General features: G+C 42.5%; 1 protein-coding gene across 1 annotated transcript; it reads left to right on the forward strand.

Annotated features, from left to right (window-relative positions):
• Positions 1-300: 300 nt before the first annotated feature.
• On the forward strand, positions 301-15,727 carry LOC310924582 (extracellular calcium-sensing receptor-like; the record flags this gene model as incomplete). The annotated part of the gene is given in 11 exon segments (XM_083886365.1): positions 301-684; positions 943-1,073; positions 1,279-1,573; positions 9,043-9,129; positions 9,324-9,533; positions 9,536-9,595; positions 11,923-12,129; positions 12,215-12,490; positions 13,507-13,734; positions 14,622-14,745; positions 14,820-15,727. Coding segments are annotated over 11 exon segments (2,910 nt in total).
• Positions 15,728-16,906: the final 1,179 nt, after the last annotated feature.

Below are 16,906 nucleotides of genomic sequence, written 5' to 3' on the forward strand. Positions count from 1 at the left end.
AGTGGAGGCGAGCGGCAGATGACGGAGAGGAGGCGCGCAGCAGATGACGTAGTGGGGGCACGCGGCAGATGACGGAGTGGAGGCGCACAGCAGATGATGGAGTGGAGGCGCGCAGCAGATGACGGTGTGGAGGCGACCGGCAGATGACGGAGAGGAGGCGCGCGGCAGATGACGGAGTGGAGGCGAGCGGCAGATGTCGGAGTTTTGACCCAAGATGGCGCCAGTGTGTTCGGCGAGCCGTCTTCCAACGGGCACTCTGTTTAACATTTGTTAGAGCCCTGTTTTTATGCCTATATCTGGATGTATCTGCCCTACTGTGCTACGATCATCAAGCCCTGTTTAACGTCCGTGACTAAATTCTCCGTGAGACTCGGGCAGCTAGAACCGAACCAGGAGATTGGAACAAGCCTCCCCTGCCCGTGTTGTCGGTATCTCTGCTTACCTGCGCCTCACGCTCGCGGCCCCTCCTCGCAAGCAGCACTCCAGGAGACGAGGAAGGAGAAGCCTGCTGAAGCCCTCCTCGACCGTGATGCTGCCAAACTGGTCTGGTGGTCTGGTCCGCTGTTCTCTGCAGCTTGCACTGGCATTCTGGACTCCTCCTTTGCACCTTTCAAGCCCAAAGACTCTAAAGCACAGTTATCACCATGGCTCAACGATGCTAACTTGGCAAACCTGTTTCCAAAGGTAAGTTGTGGATGATTTATTCAGGCCCTGCCCCTACAGCTTCTTCCTCTGCCCTGATGGGTGGTGTGTTCAAAAATAAACAACACTGCAAACACATAAAATTTGGTGATATTGTGATGAGCCTGCACTGAGACAGAGACGAACCAGAGCAAAGTCATGAGGTTATTTTTAGACACCAGTCTCTTCTCCTTAATGTTGTATTTCTGCTTCTCCTCTGCTGTGTCCTCCTCTCTTTCTTCCTCCTCTTGTCATTTTCAGGGACAGTTTAATCTAAATGGGATGAACAAACCTGGAGATGTGATTCTTGGTGGACTTTTCAGACTTCACTTCTTTTCTGCTGATCCTGACCTGTCTTTTACCTCAGAGCCACAACAGCCAACCTGCTACAGGTGAGTCTGTGAGGGAAACAGACAAATTAAGAAGCTGCTGGAAAGTATAATATGATCTTACTGAAGTATTTAACTTTTATTAATGGTGTTGAAGTGTAAGTCACTATTTCCAGTATCTGACGTTATGAAAGGTGTAGCTTTCTCATTGTGACTATATGACGTATATAAATGATAAAATGGTGTATTAATTGTGTCTTTGTGTTAGTTTTGATATTATAGGATTCAGAGCGTCTCAGTCCATGGCCTTTGCTATTGATGAGATCAACAGAAACTCCAACCTGCTGCCTAATGTGACTCTGGGATACAGTCTGTATGATAACTGCGTCCAAGTAGGAATTGCATTTCGTGCAGCACTGACCTTAGTCAGTGGTCAAGAAGAGCAAGTTACATTAGAGAAGAACTGTGTAGGAACTCCTCCAGTCCTAGGGATTGTGGGAGATTCTTCCTCGACTCGTTCTATTGCCATATCCACAGTGTTAGGTTTGTACAGAGTGTCTATGGTAAGTTGTTTGTCTGTATTTCATCTCACTCATTGTGGTGTATTTTAAAATGTATTTCAAGTAATTAAACTGAATGTCATGAAGGTGTGGTTATTGAAGAATCAACCAAGCTTGAACACATGTGCTGTTTTACAGGTGAGCTATTTTGCCACATGTTCCTGTCTGAGTGACCGACAAAAGTTCCCATCTTTCTTTAGGACGATCCCGAGTGATGCTTTTCAGGTGAAAATGTATTCTAAAAATCATGTGCAACAACATTCTATATTCATAAATATATATGTACCCTGCAGTGAAAAGGATTTCTAGTAAAGATGATTCCAGCCTGTGCACTAATCCCTCTGCTCTGTGTCCACATAGGTGAATGCTATGATTCAGATTCTAAAACACTTTGGTTGGACTTGGGCAGGTCTGCTCTTCAGTGATGATGATTATGGAGTCCACGCTGCCCGATCCTTTCACTCTGATCTGGGTCCAGCTGGTGGAGGTTGTCTGGCTTACACAGAAAGTTTGCCCCGAGTTTATGACTCTGTTGAACTAAGGAGAATAGTGAATGTTGTTAAAAAATCTACAGCTCGAGTGGTGATTGTGTTTACAAGTGAGAGTCGCATGATTAACCTCATGAAAGAGGTAGGTGTATATTCAATAACTACAACTGTTTTCTCTGTAAATCTGACTGTTATTTTTATTTACTTAGATTCTGTCAAATAGATTTAAATAGTGACGTAACACCTCTGACTTGTTAAAGGTTCAACCAGGAGTATTTTAAAGTTAGAATGTTTATGCCTCACTCTGCTCGTGTTACTGTGCAACACAGATGTTGAAAATTCTGTGCTTTCTTTTTCCATCTAAATACAGAGTTGCAGCTTTTGGTTCCTTTCTATGGATTGTTAATAGGATTATGGGTAGTTTTGTGAACTCGTCCTAGCCCTGGGGTTTGGAACGCTCAACAAGTGTAAAACACTCAGTCATCATCAAGACTGGTAAAAGATAGGACTTTTCTTATATTAGCGTTCTTGTTTTTAATTTGTATCATTTTTGTAACAGAAAAATGTCCCTCTGTGGATCAATATAGTAAGTCCTGATTCTTATCAGTCCACTGAAGTGCTTAAGGTTAATAACACTACATTCATTCATTCATTAACTACATTAATTCCTTTATTTTGGAACCCCCTGGGACCTCTTCATTGAACCCTCGAGGCCCCTTGACTTTTTATTCATAACCATTGTACAAACTACATCAATAGCTACAACAGATACAGGATGTCACCGACAGTGAGACTGGGAGGGGGTTGGACTATGTAAATGTCTTGCAAATGAGCAACTTCTGTCTTGGCTCTTCAAGTAGTTCAAAATATTTCAGACGGAATTTCTCCCTAAAACAGTTGGAGCAGTGCCAACATTGAAACAGCCATATCTCATTTTCAGATTCACACGTGTTAGATATTGTTATTGTAATCTGTAAATAACTCAAAATGTCCCTCAGCTTACTTGTTGCTGGTTTTTCCATGGCTGGGCACATTTTACCTGGTTAGATATCAGTGTTTAAAGTGTGATTTCTGCCCAATGCTTGATTATGATAATGCCAATTTGTGGTCTGAGAGCTGAGGAGGGAGGAGGGAGGGGCAGTGGGGAGGGGCAGTCCATGAGGTTTGGTCCTGCATTAATTCTTACATCAGAGTTGCAGCTTTGTAACATGTTCAGTGTGAGGAGCCTCTCAATCGCACACTCCGAGCTTCAACAGGTGAACAGAGAGAGGCGACACACTGACAGCTCTGCTGTTTGTAAAAGGGGGAGGAGTCTGGGACAATGAGCTAAGCACTGGTTGGACAAGATGGTGATGAAGGAGTACCAGTGACAAATGTGTGGACGAAGAAAGCCAGTGACAGTAGCTGGTGTTTGACCAGAGAAGCAATTGATGATAAACGGTGTATCTACTGCTTCTCTCATCAAATAACATCCGGATCAGCAAATAGCTTTACTAGATACACATATACACTGATTAACACTGGAAAAACATGGTTTAGAGGTTAAGTTTCATTTGAAAATGACCCAATATGTGGTTGGTTTGCCTGGATTAAATTGTTTGGCATAATTGCTTGACAAGAGTACCTGGCTGCAAACAAAATATGGTGGACCCCTGAGAGTAGAGTTTTTAACACTGAGATCAACTTCTGCTACAGAGGTCAGCCATTTTGTCTGCAGTCAGGTCCTTCTCTTTTATTATGGTGCATACAGGATGAGGCCAGGACAGGAAAGAAGACTGTCATCCCCAAGTATCTGACCACAAGAGCCTTCGCAACAGACTGTGACAAACAGTGATCCAGATGATCCTGGCACTTTCTACTATTTTTTGTAATTGTGTATTCTGTGTTTTGGGTAACATCTACTGCACGTCTGTCCGTCCAGAGAGTGGATCCCTCACCTTTGCTTCTCCCTAACGTTTCTTTTTCTTTTTCCCTGGTAGTTTTTCTTTACCCTGGCCGAGGGTCTAAGGACAGAGGATGTTACCAACATTTGAAAAAAATAATAATAATTATCAATATGTTTGTCCAATTATTCAATGCACAGGTGGTGAGGCAGAATGTGACAGGCCTGCAGTGGATGGCCAGTGAAGGCTGGTCATCAGCTGATGTGCTCCAGACTCCTCAGTTCATGTCGTACCTGAGTGGAACACTGGGCATCTCCATGCGTCGAGGAGAAATACCAGGACTCAGAGACTTCCTGTTACAAATACGTCCTGATCTACATCACAACAACACAGATGGAAACATCATGGTGAGAGTTAAATATTCCAATCTGACATGGAACTACCAAAAATTTAATAAATTTAATTATTTTTTTAGGTGAATGAGTTTTGGGAACAAACATTTCAGTGTAGATTTGCACCACCCCCAGCAGGTTGGGTGGAAGCTGGAGGAGAATTATGCACTGGACAGGAAGTTCTAGAGAATGTGGAGACTGAGTTCTTTGATGTCTCAAACCTCAGGCTAGAGTATAATGTGTATAAGGCTGTGTACGCTCTGGCGTATGCTCTTGATGACATGCTGCAGTGTGAGCCAGGGAGAGGACCTTTCAGCAACAACACCTGTGCTCATTTACAAAGACTGGAGCCATGGCAGGTGAGATATCACTTTACACTCTACTCAAATTTCAATTAATCCCTTGCATACGTTTAGGGCTCAATGAATGGTAAACGGTATGTCATTATATCACACTTTTCTCATCTTGATGAACACTCAAAGGCTTTATATACATATACATACATATATACACATATACATATATATATGATGTTACTTCTTAACAAATGCATTTTTTACTGCTGTTAATGAGGAGGCTCATGAGGCTAATTTTGTTGTCCACACTAATAAAGTTGACTTAAACCTCCCACCCATAGAGCTTGGACTGAAATGCCCACTGGCAGGAAAGAATGCGACTGCTGCAATGGAATCAAACACAAGCAACAGATTTCATGGTTAAGTCTGAGTAAATAATGGGCTCAGTCTTACTGACATACAAGGCTGTGATTATTTACATTATCTACTTCATGTAAGCATCCTGAGATGTGGCAAAAATAAATGGGAGTAGTGCTGGATTTACCAGCATCCTCACATCTTTAACTTCCGGATTCCCTTCATCTTACTCCAGAGTCACAACAGTTTACAAGAGCCTGGAGTGAAACTCTGGAGTCTACCACCTTAAGATAGCTGTGGACAGAAACTTGTTGCGTTAGCATACTCTGAGCATTAGCAACAGGCAGTGTAATGTAAATAATTGTTGTGTTAACGTTTATCGAGCGTTAACCACAAAAATCCGTTGCTTGTGTTTGTTTCTATTGCTCTGTCTTCTTCTGCTCGCTGTGAGCACGTGTGATAGTAGTGATTCACCTCCACCATCTCTCTGGATCTGTGGGGATCCAGTGAATTGCTCTCCTGTTATCCTGAAAACAGCCAGCGAAGAGACACATTTTCTGAGATATTGCCTGATTTATGTGCTGTCTCCTGTATAAGTCAATGGGATGAGCCACGTTCTTTCCTGCCAGTGGGTGTGTCAGAGGTTTACCTTGGTTGTGTGAAGTCACCTGCCAGAGCTCTATAGGGACCCCGAGAGCATCTGAGAACAATTGTTCATGTATCATCATCATTGGATACTTTTGGATTACCTTTTAATGGTTTATTTCTAATTCTGATCATCCTATACATCTGATTCTATTATACAAAGCTTATTCAGTACTTGGAAAAAGTCAACTTCACCACAACATTTGGTGATCAAGTGTCATTTGATGAAAATGGTGATGCCTTACCTGTTTATGACATCATGAACTGGGTGTGGCTGCCTGATGGAAGAACTAAAGTTCAGAGAGTGGGTGATGTTAAGAGGTCAGCCTTCAAAGGTGAAGAACTCACACTGGATGAAGACAAAATCTTCTGGAACTTTGAATCCAAACAGGTAACTTCTTACTTTTTCAGACGACCATCTCTTTCCCTTAATCATTATAGATGAGTCTAACAGACAGTGATGTTTGTCCACACAGCCTCCTCGGTCAGTGTGCAGTGACAGTTGTCCTCCAGGTTCCCGCATGGCCAGAAAGAAGGGGGAACCTGAGTGTTGTTTTGACTGTGTCCCTTGTTCTGAGGGAAAGATCAGCAATACAACTGGTGAGTGTAAACTTTTAAACAGCACAGTTCACAGATGTTGTATAAACATGTATCTCATCACCCTCTTTTCTCAGACTCCATGGAGTGCACCAGTTGTCCAGAAGATTTCTGGTCCAGCCCCCAGCGTGACCACTGTGTTCTTAAGAAAACAGAGTTCCTCTCCTACCATGAGCCTCTGGGTATCTGCTTGACAACCATCTCACTGTTGGGCACATGTATCTGTGCTGTTGTTCTGGGCATCTTCATCCATCATCACAGCACACCTATAGTTCGTGCCAACAATTCAGAACTCAGTTTTCTTCTCTTGGTGTCACTAAAGTTCTGTTTCCTCTGCTCGTTGCTCTTCATTGGACGACCCAGATTATGGACTTGTCAACTAAGACATGCAGCATTTGGCATCAGCTTCGTGCTTTGTGTCTCATGTATCCTGGTGAAAACCATGGTGGTTCTGGCTGTGTTCAGGGCCTCCAAACCAGGAGGTGAGTCCAGTCTGAAGTGGTTTGGTGCTGTGCAGCAGAGAGGGACAGTTCTGGTTCTGACTTGTGTTCAAGCAGCAATCTGCACTGTCTGGCTTGTCTCTGCTTCACCAGTGCCTCATAAAAACACCCAGTATCACAGTGACAAGATAGTTTATGAGTGTGCAGTTGGGTCCACAGTTGGTTTTGCACTTTTACTTGGTTATATTGGTTTACTGGCTGTCCTCAGTTGTTTGTTAGCTTTTCTAGCAAGGAATCTTCCAGACAGTTTCAATGAGGCCAAACTCATCACTTTCAGCATGTTGATCTTCTGTGCAGTGTGGGTGGCCTTTGTCCCTGCTTACATCAGCTCACCAGGCAAATATGCAGATGCAGTGGAGGTTTTTGCCATCCTGGCCTCCAGTTTTGGCCTCTTGGTGGCGCTGTTTGGACCCAAATGCTATATAATCCTTGTGAGACCAGAGAGAAACACAAAGAAGGCCATCATGGGTCGAGGCACCACAAAGTGAAATGGTTAACATCCCTATCACGCTCTCTGATGCTCTGTTTGAGTTTCAACCAATGGTTTACTTGTGTGTTGAAAATCTTGAGTGACATAAATGTGTTTAATTGAATATAACAATACTGGGAATTGTGTTCTCGGTTTTAGTACTGAGGCCTAAAGTTTTTGTATCGATCTCTAAATAAAATATTTTTTCTCATTCATCTGTTTTTGTTTTTTTGTCAGTCTGTCACAGTGAGGTATATTCATCACGTTAAAGCTGAGACAGACATTGTGTTAGCTTAGACATGTACTGTCTGTCTGTCTGTGTCTGTTTCTGCTTCCACACTTGCACTTGCCAATATGACCAGCAGAGGCCACCAGAGGCTTGTTGTGTGAATGAGGTGCAGTCTACCATCTCTGATTGCCTTGATTTGGGAAGTTCTACTCATAAAAAACTGCAGTAGAAAAAAGTAACAAATGCATTTCTCAACAACCACTAACAACATCACAGTCTTCAACTGTTTCAAATGACACGGTGTCACTGTGTTTGTATGATTTTGTTTTTTCCCTGATGTTTGCTTCATGTTTTTGTTCAGCATCAGATTTTATTTTAATTTTGTCTTTTAAATGAGCTTTAAATTGATACATTAATAACTCAGTCAGAACCATGATTCAGGCCCTGCCCCTACAGCTTCTTCCTCTGCACTGATGGGTGTTGTGCTCAAAAATAAACAACACTGCAAACACATAAATGTGGTGATATTGTGATGAGCCTGCACTGAGACAGAGACGAACCAGAGCAAAGTCATGAGGTTATTTTTAGACACCAGTCTCTTCTCCTTAATGTTGTATTTCTGCTTCTCCTCTGCTGTGTCCTCCTCTCTTTCTTCCTCCTCTTGTCACTCACAGGGACAGTTTAATCTAAATGGGATGAACAAACCTGGAGATGTGATTCTTGGTGGACTTTTCAGACTTCACTTATTTCCTGATTATCCTGACCTGTCTTTTACCTCAGAGCCACAACAGCCAACCTGCTACAGGTGAGTCTGTGAGGGAAACATAACAAAGCTGATAGGAAATTCGATTATTAATGCTTTTTTTATGCTGTATAGTTCGTGTTAAATTACTATATTTTAATTGTATGCCCTTTTTATTCATGTTGATTTATTTATTAGGGTTTTCATCTTAATATGATTTACATTGTTGATGTGCACCTGACTGACTGAATCTGTTGTTGTGTATGATTTCACAGTAATTATATAAAGTTTATGTGTATATACACACACACATATATATATATATATATATATATATATATATATATATATATATATACATATATAGTAAATGCTTGTTTTTGTTAGTTTTGATATTATAGGATTCAGACTGGCTCAGTCCATGGCCTTTGCTATTGATGAGATCAACAGAAAGTCAAACCTGCTGCCTAATGTGACTCTGGGATACAGTCTGTATGATAACTGTGTCCAAGTAGGAATTGCATTGCGTGCAGCACTGACCTTAGTCAGTGGTCAAGAAGAGCAAGTTACATTAGAGGAGAACTGTGTAGGAACTCCTCCAGTCCTAGGGATTGTGGGAGATTCTTCCTCGACTCGTACAATTGCCATATCCACAGTGTTAGGTTTGTACAGAGTACCTCTGGTAAGTTTTTAATCATTTCACCTCAATCATTATGGTGATTTTATTGAATGCTAGGATGCAAATAACTTTCATATTAATATTTCATTTAATGTATTAATTAGATTTGAAATTAAATTGGTTAAAAAACCAGTATGTGATCAGTATTCAACCTTAAAATGTGGCTGTTGTTGTTCATGTTCTGTTGTTTTACAGGTGAGTTATTTTGCCACATGTTCCTGTCTGAGTGACCGACAACAGTTTCCATCTTTCTTTAGGACGATCCCGAGTGATGCTTTTCAGGTGAAAATCTATCTACAAAAAGAAAAGAGTGTGTCACCAGTCATGTTATATGTCTCAGTGACAGAGTTGTGTGGTGTCAGATATACAACACTTAAAGACAGTGATTATGAGTCTTTGATGAAGCTGTTGATCAGGATTTCTAGTAAAGATGATTCCAGCCTGTGCACTAATCCCTCTGCTCTGTGTCCACATAGGTGAATGCTATGATTCAGATTCTAAAACACTTTGGTTGGACTTGGGCAGGTCTGCTCATCAGTGATGATGATTATGGAGTCCACGCTGCCCGATCCTTTCACTCTGATCTGGGTCCAGCTGGTGGAGGTTGTCTGGCTTACACAGAGATTTTGCCCTGGGGTGATGACCCTGTTGAACTAAGGAGAATAGTGGATGTGATGAGGAAATCTACACAGCTCGAGTGGTGATTGTGTTTGCCCACCAGGTCCACATGATCCAACTAATGGGTGAGGTCAGTGCCAATAAATTTATGTCAATCTATGTATGTTGCAACTCGGGTGGTGATGGTGTTTGCATATGAGATTCGTGAACATATATTATTAATGACATTTGTTTTGTAGAATATAAAAGCTTTCTGCATGTTTTACATGTAATTTGTTGTTTGCATGTGATACTGTGTAAATCACAGGTTTGTGTATGATGTCAACTGTGGAATGTAGTTTACATTTTACTTTTATGAAACTATGAATTTATATAAATGTATTTGTTAATGCACATTTCACAAGTTAGAATGCACCCATCAGAAATATTAATCACTTCCTTTTGCAGCTCTACCATTTGTTATTTACGTAACAACATAGACCCTATGCCTGTTGCTGCAGCGACCTTCCAAGTACCTCAGGGTGTTGTGATCCGTAACTACAGTAAACTTAGAATACAGCAAGCACTGCAGTTTCTTTCAGACGCGTGATTGCGGGCTCAGTAGCACACCAGACAAGACCCCGACAACTCCCATCCCTTGTTATAATGAAGGGTAGACTAAGGTCAGGAAATGTGAGTATGGGAGGTGTCAGCAGACACTTTCTCAGGCTATCAAATGCTGCCTGGCACTCTTCCATATATACAAATTGTTGTGATGAGGCCTTATCTGCCTCCTTTTTTGCTGTGTGTGTGTAAAGGCCTTGCTATTTGTGTGAAATGAGGGACAAATTGCCTGTAATAAGACATGAAACGCACTACCTGTCTGGCTTCTTTTACAATGTGTGGGGCAGGACACCTCTGTATTTACTCGTACCCCTTCAGCTGACAAAAAAATGCTCAATAAATTTGACTTTGGTCTTAAGATTCAAACCGTGTACATGCAAGCATCCAAAAACTAGATCTTAGTATTCAACATGACTTTCAAAGTCCCTTAAAAATACAGGGACGTCATTGTCCTTTTCATTTGTATTGTATTTTCATAAACCAATATCACCTCGAAAGCTCAGTCACCAAGAACCACCTCCATTAGGTGCTGAAATGTTTCTGGGGCATTACAGAGCCAAAATGGCATGTATGTCCATTAGTACAACCCGAGGTGTGGTAACAGCCTTTTTCTTCTGGTTTGGCTTAGTTACAGCCACCTGGAAGTACCCCACCATCAAGTCCAAAGAGGAGAAGGGTTGTGCATGACCCCTAGCATCAGCTACTCTCCTCAGGAGTGGGTAGGAGTCTCGGTGTGTCACATTTATGAGCTTCCTGTAATAACAACAGAAACACACAGACCCATCTTTCTTCCTCACCACAACCACAGATGATGCCTATGGGCTGCAGCTCTCCTTTAGCACAGCCTGTGCAATAATAATAATAATAATAATAATACATTTTATTTATATGTACCTTTTACAACACTCTAAAGAGAAAAAAAAACAACAGAGAAGGACAGCACAGTAAACAGAAAATGGAACAGTGAAAATACAGAAAGCTATTTTCAGCAGGTGAGTTCTGAGTCTGGATTAAAAGAGAGGAAGAGAGTCAGAGTTCCGGATGTCTGGTAGGAGTGAATTCCAGATAGGGGAGCAGAGCTTAGGTTAAAGATCTCCTTGCAATTATTGATGTGGGGTTGGAATGATGTCGAGGATGACACCCAGACTCTTAACCTGATTTTGTCATTGTTTCATTTGAGGAAATTAGAGGTGGACCAGTATTTTTTTCAGATAAGCAGTTGGTGAGGGAGAAGAGTGGGAGTATGGAATTAGGATTGCTGGATAATTGGAGCTGGGTGTCATGCATGATGCAGAATTAAAGTGCATTAAGGAGTGACAGGTGTCAGCTGAGTGCAGGTCCGGGGGTAAGGAGTCTGGGGATTGGAGAAGTTTATTGAGTAGTTCACAATAGATTTTGAGATCAACACAAAGCTCAGTTAAACTATTTTTGAAATGAACAGTTAAGTGTCCATTCCACTTACTGCATTTTACTAAGTTGGGCGCAGAAGTGGAGGGAAGAGGATAAATCCTGTTTCAGGAATAAATTCCTTAAGCCCAGTGCTATCATAGAGGACGTAGTGTCAGGGAAAACTCGCAGTAGGAGATGGGAGGGAGCGGAAGAGAAGGGAATAAAACACTCAACTTGCTGACCAGCACCGTCTTCTCACCAAGAATCGCCAGTCGTTCTTCAGTTGGTCGTGTCCCGATAATCCTCTCAAAACCAATTCCATTTGCAACCCGACTGTTCGTTAAAAAGGAAACACTTCACCTGCCGCTGTGTTTCCCACACCCTTCCCCTCACACACTCTCCACATCCTTTGTGTTCTCCCAATGGTCCAAAAGCCAGTCAGTCTTGTGAGCTCATCATACACAGGTGGCGAGGCAGAATGTGACAGGCCTGCAGTGGATGGCCAGTGAAGCCTGGACAACAGCTGCTGTGCTCCATACTCCTCAGTTCATGTCGTACCTGGGTGGAACACTGGGCATCTCCATCCGTCGAGGAGAAATACCAGGACTCAGAGACTTCCTGTTACAAATACGTCCTGATCTACATCACAACAACACAGATGGAAACAGCCTGGTGAGAGTTGTGTGTGACATCCTTCTGATTTGTTGTGCATGTGAATGCTTTTTAAGAATTGATTTGAAAATGATTTATCTTGCAGGTGAATCAGTTCTGGGAACACACATTTCAGTGCAGGTTTGCACCACCTCCAGCAGGTTGGGTGGAAGCTGGAGGAGAATTATGCACTGGACAGGAAGTTCTAGAGAATGTGGAGACTGAATTGGTGGATGTTTCAGACCTCAGACCAGAGTATAATGTGTATAAGGCTGTGTACGCTCTGGCGTATGCTCTTGATGACATGCTGCAGTGTGAGCCAGGGAGAGGACCTTTCAGCAACAACACCTGTGCTCATTTACAAAGACTGGAGCCATGGCAGGTGAGATATCACTTGACACTCCATCTCACTTCATTATTTGGTTTGTGATGTCCTACATTTTATTGACCGTGGATTGCAATTGCAGGTCAAAGAGTAAGTTAAGTATGAGTTTTTAATTGTAGTTTTAATTGTAGTGCTGTGTTCACAATATACAGTGATCCACAATACTTACTGAACATCTCTGGCTTAATAATATGGCCTAAAACTAAGATCACAATATTTTCGGGCAGCAGTCAGTACATTGAAATAATTTTAAATTCATCCACTTGAAGCATAAATCGACACCAGTTTGTTGATTTAAATAGACTCGTCGAATGGAGGTCTGAATTTTCAGTGCTTACCAGATGTATAAGACCGCCCGATGTAAGGTTTATGCCACAGCTGCCCTAAATTAACAGCATTGTTATCATTTGTTATGTTTCTGTACTGGTTAATACACCTTTATGTAGAATCTCTTTAACTAAATGTATATTTTTAATGCTAAAATATAACTGTAAAGAAATGTATGACTGGCAGACGCAGAGATTGTTGATTAAATAGAAATATACCTATATCAACTTTAATTATAGCACATTAATAATACTACTGCTGCTGATAATAGTAGCCTCGAAAACTGGATCTGGATCCTGTAGCCTGCAAGATGAGAACACATAGAGAGGGAGGGAGAGAGAGAGAGAGACAGAGAGAGACAGAGAGAGAGAGAGATTAATTTCTTATTATCCAAATTAATAACAATAATGTTTTTAATTTCAAACAAGTCGTTGAAAGATTTTTTAAAGTATTTGTTTTCTCATTTTTATGGCAGGTGGTCTAATACCTTTGTGAGGAACTGTACATGACAACCTTGATTTGCTTGTTTCTGTGATTTTAAATGATTAAAATGTTTCCATGCTCGCTCTCTGAGTTCATCATATAGTAGCTCTCTCAGCTGCTCTGCATGTTGAGAAAATTGTGAAACAACAATTGAGCCATCATTTTTCTTGTTTTCCTGATATATCTTACTCCAATAATGAAAGCTTGTGTATTACTTGGACTTGGTAAAGTTCACCACAACATTTGGTGATGAGGTATCATTTGATGAAAATGGTGATGCCTTACCTGTTTATGACATCATAAACTGGGTGTGGCTGCCTGATGGAAGAACTAAAGTTCAGATTGTGGGTGAGGTTAAGAGGTCAGCCTTCAAAGGTGAAGAACTCACACTGGATGAAGAGAAAATCTTCTGGAACTTTGAATCCAAACAGGTAACTTCTTACTTTTTCAGACGACCATCTCGTCCCAATTCAAACCCTTGCCCTAGATTTTGTGCATTCCTGCGAGTGGGTAGGGTGTTCCAATACTTTAGGGAGCAAGGGGAAGGCCTGTCCTCCCCTAAAATGCCCCTCGCCACCAAGTCAGCTCTGGACCAGGCTTGTGGGCAAGGGAGTATCCCATAATGCCTTGCACACTCGGCCAATGGCGATTTTCTGGAACAATATGGCGGCTCACGGTGCAAACAACTATATGCAAACAGAATATATTCACAAATACGCCTGTAAAAACATCTGAAAGGTGTTGGAATGTGTTAGTTAAATGTATTTTCAATGGACTGTTAAGTTATAGTTTAAAATTTGTTATTTGACGACATTCGTAATTATGCATGTGCAGTCTGCCCATGACCCCGGGGTGTGTGTCCCGGTGTATACATGCGGATGTTTCGTGCTTATCCTGAAACATCCCGACTATTGCGAGCTTATGGCAAACGTGTCTTCTATTTCGCATATTTCTTCTCCGTTGATTTATCAAATCGCCCACACAACAGGCAGGCGCTCTGTTGGAACCGGCATTTTCAAATGTGAATGAAAATAGTATTTCTTCTGTATGGTGGTATTGCAGTTCAAAGGCAATGTGTATCACCGCCATCTACTGGATTGGGGTGAAATCAGACACGTCGATGATGCACGTGACGTAGGGAACACATTTGCTACGCTAATTTGCATACTAGTGGTGTCCCAGTTCTCAGGGGAATATCTTCCCTTGCACTTCCCTCATTGAGGGGACTTTACTGTGGAGGGAACTCATAGCAAGTGTTCTCAGAGCAAGTAAGAGAATTGGGACTGGGCCTAACAGACAGTGATGTTTGTCCACACAGCCTCCTCGGTCAGTGTGCAGTGACAGTTGTCCTCCAGGTTCCCGCATGGCCAGAAAGAAGGGGGAACCTGAGTGTTGTTTTGACTGTGTCCCTTGTTCTGAGGGAAAGATCAGCAATACAACTGGTGAGTGTAAACTTTTAAACAGCACAGTTCAGAGATGTTGTATAAACATGTATCTCATCACCCTCTTTTCTCAGACTCCATGGAGTGCACCAGTTGTCCAGAAGATTTCTGGTCCAGCCCCCAGCGTGACCACTGTGTTCTTAAGAAAACAGAGTTCCTCTCCTACCATGAGCCTCTGGGTATCTGCTTGACAACCATCTCACTGTTGGGCACATGTATCTGTGTTGTTGTTCTGGGCATCTTCATCCATCATCACAGCACACCTATAGTTCGTGCCAACAATTCAGAACTCAGTTTTCTTCTCTTGGTGTCACTAAAGTTCTGTTTCCTCTGCTCGTTGCTCTTCATTGGACGACCCAGACCTTGGACTTGTCAACTAAGACATGCAGCATTTGGCATCAGCTTTGTGCTTTGTGTCTCATGTATCCTGGTGAAAACCATGGTGGTTCTGGCTGTGTTCAGGGCCTCCAAACCAGGAGGTGAGTCCAGTCTGAAGTGGTTTGGTGCTGTGCAGCAGAGAGGGACAGTTCTGGTTCTGACTTCTGTTCAAGCAGCAATCTGCACCGTCTGGCTTGTCTCTGCTTCACCAGTGCCTCATAAAAACACCCAGTATCACAGTGACAAGATAGTTTATGAGTGTGCAGTTGGGTCCACAGTTGGTTTTGCACTTTTACTTGGTTATATTGGTTTACTGGCTGTCCTCAGTTGTTTGTTAGCTTTTCTAGCAAGGAATCTTCCAGACAGTTTCAATGAGGCCAAACTCATCACTTTCAGCATGTTGATCTTCTGTGCAGTGTGGGTGGCCTTTGTCCCTGCTTACATCAGCTCACCAGGCAAATATGCAGATGCAGTGGAGGTTTTTGCCATCCTGGCCTCCAGTTTTGGCCTCTTGGTGGCGCTGTTTGGACCTAAATGTTATATAATCCTGTTGAGACCAGAGAGAAACACAAAGAAGGCCATCATGGGTCGAGGCACCGATTGATAAAAACCGCCTGTGACAAAAGTAATCCATATTCTTTTTATCATACAGTAACACAGGTACAGAAAAATGTGTGGAGAAAGATGAAATGCATCAAATAACATTGTATGCATCTAATAAGACATTTTCTTGGTTTGAGTTCTGAGGCCTCATGCAAGTTTTTCTATCAATCTGTAAATAAAGACATTTTTCTCATTCATCTGTCTGTTGCTGTGAGGGATATGCATCACATTAAAGCTGAAACATTGTATTGGATTAAACATGTAAAATCTTAGGACTCCATACCCTTGAGTCAAATGTCCCAGCCCCTTTTGGGATGGGTGGGGGGGGGGGTGTAGTTGGGGCACAATGACTGATTTGGACCAGTTAGGTAGTCAACAATCCAGGACACAAGGGGAGGGTCCACAAGCATCGCCGTCAGCTTGTCACCCAGTAGAGCAGGCCTGATGGTATTGAAAGCACTGGAGAAGTCAAAGAATTCCTCACAGTGCTCCCCAGCTTGTCCAGGTGGGGCTAGGCACGATTCAGCAGGTAGATGAGGGCATCCTCAACTCCTATCCGGGGCTGGTAGGCGAAATGGAGGGGATCCAGATGCGACCTGACCATATGCCTGAGCTGCTCCAGGACACGTCTCTCCAGGGTCTTCATGATATGTGACGTCAGTGCCACCGGTCATCCGAGAAAGCAGTGGACTGCTGCGTCTTTGGCACAGGAACGAGGCAGGATGTCTTCCTTATCACAGGGACCCTCTGGAGACTCAGGCTCATGTTGACACCATGAAGCACTCCACAGAGCTGTTCAAGTGTCTTGCCCAAGGACACATCGGCATGTAGACAAGCGGAGCCGGGAATCAAACCCACAATCTTGGATTAGATTTGAAAGACAACTCGCTCTCCCACTGAGCTACCCTTGCCCCTTGAGCATTTCTTTTTGTAGGCTCTTTGGGATGAATATTTTACTTCCCTTGTAGATGATGGGTTAGGATTCGTTTGTCAACAGCACCCGCCCAACTCTGACTCTGATTACATTTGACTCTACCTCAGCCAATCATCATCACTTATGCGGTTGTCTCGTCTCCCCTCATGAGGGAGAAACTTTGCCTTTGGGTTTTGAGATCTAGTTGGTCAAGCTTCAATGAGCTAATAATTAAAGTAACGTGCCACATTTTTTAACAGCTGTTGT

The sequence above is a fragment of the Microchirus variegatus genome (genome assembly GCF_963457635.1).
Source record: "Microchirus variegatus genome assembly, chromosome: 3".
NCBI classification, from domain to species: Eukaryota; Metazoa; Chordata; class Actinopteri; order Pleuronectiformes; family Soleidae; genus Microchirus; species Microchirus variegatus.